Source organism: Miniopterus natalensis, chromosome X, assembly GCF_054644295.1.
Source record: "Miniopterus natalensis isolate mMinNat1 chromosome X, mMinNat1.hap1, whole genome shotgun sequence".
NCBI lineage: Eukaryota > Metazoa > Chordata > Mammalia > Chiroptera > Miniopteridae > Miniopterus > Miniopterus natalensis.
This window is the reverse complement of record NC_142103.1, coordinates 65,224,368-65,230,367: the sequence shown is the minus strand read 5'-3', so window position 1 is coordinate 65,230,367 and position 6,000 is coordinate 65,224,368. Positions and strand designations below refer to the sequence as shown.

General features: G+C 38.2%; 1 protein-coding gene across 3 annotated transcripts in view; it reads right to left on the bottom strand.

Moving 5' to 3' along the window:
* Positions 1-1,004: 1,004 nt before the first annotated feature.
* Positions 1,005-6,000, bottom strand: part of MTM1 (myotubularin 1) — a 91,258-nt gene continuing 86,262 nt past the window's right edge. For 2 of the 3 annotated variants that reach the window (XM_087813451.1, XM_087813453.1), the window contains one exon: positions 1,005-3,433. In XM_087813451.1, the coding sequence (XP_087669577.1) occupies positions 3,266-3,433 (168 nt within the window). In that variant the 3' untranslated portion in view covers positions 1,005-3,265. The remainder of the gene's footprint in view (positions 3,434-6,000) is intronic. The other variant, XM_087813452.1, reaches the window with a different exon arrangement.

Genomic DNA, 6,000 nt, shown 5'->3' with positions numbered 1-6,000 from the left:
AGGACAAATTATTGCAAATAAGGAATAAGCCATATCTAAATCTAAATCCCATAAGGAAATGAGAATACTTTATTTTGCTGATCTTTCCTCCTCCAAATATATTTAATACAAAAGACTGCTGATAATTCTTTAATTAAGTTATAAATCTATCAATAGATGTTGGAGTATTAGACTTTTACTTCAAATATTGGTATTTCAGCATCATGCATTTGGTGATTCTATGAACCTACAAAATTCAGATGCAATCTACAACTATATAAGGTTTTTCTGCAAATGTGCTAATCCTTGTTCTTGTTGGTGGGCTCCACACTGTATATATTTATTTCCTTTGGGTGTCCTCTGCTTTTGATTTATGGCTACCAACAGCTATGTTCATGAAAAATGTTTCATGAAATTTCAGTCATTGGTGTGTAGACTCTAATAAAATTCCTGTATTTTAAGAATGTTCCTTTTATATAGTTCTGTTTTTGTCCTATGTCTCCAAATGCCACAAGAGCTGTCTGAATGACACCGCAAATCTGCATTCTGTAGAGAGGACTGCAGATGATGAAATACTAGTCAGCTTATTTTGAAACTTCTGAGTATTCCTTTCAAAAAACATAAAGATAAGCTTTGTTGTGTTATCAAAAAAAAAAAAAAAAGATCAAAAGTGCTTTGACTTTATTAAGAAAAAACTGTTATATTATTAAAAGTATGTATGATTCCAAATTATTTGGAGGGCTGTCCCAGGAAGAGAGACTGTTATATTTCATTTCAGAAGGCAGAGCTAAGGTATTCAGTGGGAACTTGAGGCAGAATTCAGTTTAATCTCTGTATACATTTGTTTTGATGCTGTGGGACTTGGGGCATGTTGATAACCCTTGGATCAACAACCTCAGCTGAAAAATAGGGATAACAGAATACATGTAGCCCATGAGGTCCTAGTGAGGATTAAACACAGCAATGTCTAACGAAGAACCTCGCAAAGCATTTCAAATACTCATAGTTTTAAAAGATACTTAATCTTTTTAAAAAAAAAAAATATCTTTATTGACTTCAGAGAGAGGAAAGGAGAGGGAGAGAGAGAAATAGAAACATAAATGATTAGAGTCATTGATCGGCTGCCTCCTCCACACCCCTGACTGGGGATCAAGCCTGCAACCCGGGCATGTGCCCTGACCGGGAATTGAACCCCGATCGCCTGGATCCTAGGTCGACGCTCAACTGCTGAGCCACGCCCGACTGGGTAAAATACTTAATCTTTTAAGAGATCTATTTGGATTTTAAAATAATGGTTAAATTTAGTTTCCTGCTACACCTATTTAGCATTCTTCAGATGCATATAGGTAAACAATGTTATTTCAAATTGGCAATACAGTTTGAAGAATTTTAAAAATTCTTACCTAAACAGACATCCAGTATGCCTTATTTCAACCAAAGTTTCACTCTCCCTTAATATCAACTGCTTTTTCCTCCATCCAGAGTCTGAAGTCTTGCGGTATGCACCCCCAGCACTTTTGTGAAAACTGTCCTTACTTTAATAAAGACAATTATGACTATTAAAATCTGAATTGTTAATACACTTAATGTCTAGATAGTTGGGATCTGGGGAGAGCCCTACAAGGTTATTAGTAAGACGAAGTGCATGTGAAGCTGAGCCAGGAAAAAAAAAGATGACACCATGCACATTTAAGACACATATACAGTTACATCCCTGAAAACAGAGTGCTATATTGAGTTAATATATTTATTACAGCAGGTCTTTAGTCATTATTGCCATGAAAAATGTTTCATGAAATTTCACAAAATCCTTTAAAGCTATTAGTATTAACTATTTTTTTCTTTTTATGGACTGACACTTTGTTAATTTATGAAGTATTTACAGCGTTTACAAAAAGCACGAGAATGTCTAATAAAATTTCTTATACATACAAAATTTATACATTATACTACTGTTTTTGAGATCTTAACTGGTAGATCAATTAAACTATGACATAAAATAATTTACAAAGATATATTTAATCTCTTATTCATTGAAAACATAACCATATTAGCTATAAATAGTCCTTTACAGATCATTGTAAAACACATTAATTGCTTTAACTCTAGCCTTAACTTTTACAAATATACTTAACTAAATTAATTAGTTGAAATATCAAATAGAACTGCATTTGAACTTTCATTTAATACTACTGGAAAAAAACCACCTGAAAAAGCAAACTGCCAGGTACTTCAAGTAACAATTTTGTAGAACCAGTTTTTATGCACACTTAGGAGGAGGGGCACCCAACACCATTTGAATCGAAATTAATAAACACAATACTTCCAGGAATATGCTCAACAAATGTACATCTGCAGCTTTTATTTCAAAAATTGTTGTTCTAACAATAGCTCAAACATCCAAGATGGTAAACCCTATGGCAGATAAGCAGATAAGTCATTTCGCAAATGACTAGAGCAACATTTGCGAAAACAGTCACCTCAGCAGTATATCACATCCAACATCCTTGCACAGAGCTATACAAGTGGTTTCTCACAACCTGAAAACAGGTCATAATTTTAGGCAAGCTCATGGAAAAACTTAGAAAATAGAACTGGCAAAGTTTTCAAAAAATAAAATCATATTTAACTGGGCCCCATCAGGTTTTTTTTAAATATAAAAATAAGCTTCTCTTGAAAATTAGGGGAAAACACTTCATATTTCAAAATTTCAAAATAATGGAAAACTCATCTACACAACTATTTCTCCTTAAGTCACCACTTACGGTGGTATAAAATTTGGCAATTATTGAAATACCTTGCTTTTGGATAATGCCTCAGAAGCTGAGCTCAATTTGGTTTTGGCAGTAACACATCCTTCACATCTGCATTTGTTTTAGATAATCTGAAGCAATGGCTTTTAAGCAACCTGAGGAAAATCCATCTTATAAACCCCTTTATCCCCTTTATGTTGTTCCAATTAAGCCCACAAATTACATATTGTATACATAGCATTTCTAAAGAGGCAAATTAAATTTAAACTTTATATTTTTCAAAAACTTCTTTGGAAAAGTATCAGGATTTTCCAAAACCCCATCTGGGCTTCTTTCTTCTGACTGCTGTGTAGACACTGTAGTTTTCTTGTAATATGTAATCTAGAAGGCACATATTCAAGAGTTTAAGATTATGTTAGTTCAAGTTCTACATGGAGGCAAATATTTTAATCTACTTTGTACAGAAGCCCCAAATGAAAGTCAACTACTTCCTTTATTCAGAGCTTGAATGCAGTGCCGGGCAAGGCTCCCTCTCAGAAGTGAGTTTGCACGTGGGGCAACATTTGTGAAGGGCTGGAAGGTGAAGTCGAGGGATCAGAAAGCTTGGCAGAGTTGGAGAGCTGCAACTCCTCCAGCCGCTTTATGTATTCGTCACGCAATGCCAGGAGTTCCATGTAACGCTGCTCCACTGGATTTGGCTGCTGGAGAGAAGCACGAGCCTGAGTTACTGCCTGGTTCCTACCATGTTACAAAAATTCACCTGTTCCACACACATCTGCTGCGGGTCCTGCTTTCTGAATATGCCCTCTAACCAAGGTTAAACATTCATACATAGTTTCCTTTCACACTGCATAATTTAAAAATACAGAAAAGTACCAAGAATGATAAAATGCCACCAAGAAATAACTATACACATTTCCTTCCAAATGCATCACTATCTTTTTAAAGTTTTTCAACCCAGACACAGCTTCTGTCTCCTGTGTTGCCTGCCCCAGAGCCAATGTCCTTTTGCTCCCAGAGGCAACAAGTCTTCTCAAGTTGGTGGGTAGCCTTCCTTCCTGTGGAGATTTGTGACACTTGTCCTATAAGTGAGTATCCAGAAACAAAATACACTATTATTTTCTATTTTGTGAAAGTTCACATCAAAGGTGGTATTCTGTAGTTAATTATCAATTGACATTTCGACCTGACATTGTGTTTCTGAATTTGATCCTTGAGTTCCACTGAATGAATAAACCAGTTTATCTATCCATTCCCACATGGATGGGTAGCTGGCAATTTCCAGTGCTCCCCACTACATGCAATGCTTTATCCTCAGATACATCTCCTTGTGCACACATGCAAATGTTTCTTGAAGGAATCTGACCAGGTATGGAACTGTTGGAGAGGACAATATGATCTCTCTAACTTCACTAGATACTGCCAAATTGCTCTCTGAGGTGGTGATAGGAATGTAGGTACCCACTAATGAGTCCGGTAGCTCCTGCTGCTCCATATCCTCACCAGAACTTGGGAATAGAAGAGTATTTTTTTTGCCAATCTGAGTGCAGTAACATGGTAGTTTTCAGTTGCCTTGCTCTGCTCTACCACATCTTTTACGTGCTATTGCTCATAGTAATAAATGCACACAGCTGACAGCAGCAGCTCTGACACCTGCTGGCCTTGGTGTGAATCTCGGGTCTGCCTCCTACCAGCTATGTGGTGCCTCCATTTCCCATCTGTCAAATGGGAATCAAAACAGCACAGACCTCACAGGGGTGTTGTGAGAGTGAAGCCACTCAATACAGTCTGCTTTGCTACAATGTCAAACACTTTGATTGATAAATAGTGCATTGATGGCAATATAAAGTGAGAGGTCATGCTGGAAAAGAATGTGTGATTCTCCCTAGAATGTTAATTTTTAAAACTTTTGTGCTGAGTCCTGGCTGGTTTGGCTCAGTGGTGAGAGCACTGGCCTGCAGACTGAAGGGTCACAGGTTCGATTCCTGGTCAAGGGCACATACCTCAGTTTCAGGTTCAATCCCCAGCTCCAGTTGGGGTGCGTGCAGGAGGCAACCAGCCGATGTGTCTCTCTCACATCCATGTTTCTCTCTCTCCCCCACCCATCCCTTCCACTCTCTCTATAAACTGATGGAGAAAATGTCCTTGGTTGATGATTAAAAACACACACAAAAGACTTTTGTACTGAGATAAAAATTATACATTAATGTGCACAAATCTTAAAAATGTTCAGCTCAACGAATGTTTACATATGTTGATGCTAATGTAATCACCACCCTGGCCAATGTATACAACAGAACAGCCCTGGAAGACTCCCTTACCTTTACATTAATATTCTGAAGTGATCAAGAGCAAGCTTCTAGAAAGCTGAGCAATACATGAAGACATTAAGAAAACAGATAAAAGTCTACAGAAGTTCCTTCCTTTAGCACTAGTGGCTTCCAGAACTGTCCTGCTTTTCAATGGTTTAAGCTATTTGCCAAAGCTGTGAACACCAACAAGGAAGCTGTGAAGACGATGCACTAATGAAGGAGGATATACCTTGGATCTGACTATTAATGCTGAGGGAAATGGTCCCAATTAGAAGCAGATGCCCTCCAGGACCTGTATCTCAGAGGAGGGAGCATGAGGCCTGGGGTTTAAGACTGTATTAGTTTCCTGTGGCCACTAACAAATTAACACGAACTCGGTGGCTTAAAGAAGAAACTTATTTTCTCACAGTTCTGCAGGGCAGAAGCCTGAAATCAGGGTGTCAGAAGGGCTATGCTCAACTCTGGAGGCTCTAGGGGACAATCCTTCCTTGCCTCTTCCAGTTTCTGGTGATTCTAGGCTTCTGTGACTTGTGGCAGCATCCCTCCAATCACTTGTTTTCACATGGTGTTCTCTGCTATATGTGTCTATGGCTCAAATCTTCCTCTGCTCTCTCTTCTAAGGATACCTGTCATTGTATGTAGGGCCCACTCTGAATTCATGAGGATCTTATCTAGCAATCAACTTATTTCCATCTGTAAAGACCCTTTGTCCAAATGAGGTCACATTCACAGGTTCTGAGTGGGCATGTGTTTTGGGGGTCTCTATTCACTCCACTACAGGTTGTCAAGGAGTGATCGATCAATGGAAGCCAAGTGCAAATGCACCAGACATGTAACTATGCCCACGTTTCTACTGAAATTGTTGCTTTAGAACTCTGGTTACAAAGGTCCATAGATTTGGAGAGGTCTCCTCCTAATCCTATTCTTCCTGTAAACCCTATTCTTTTTTTCTGCGA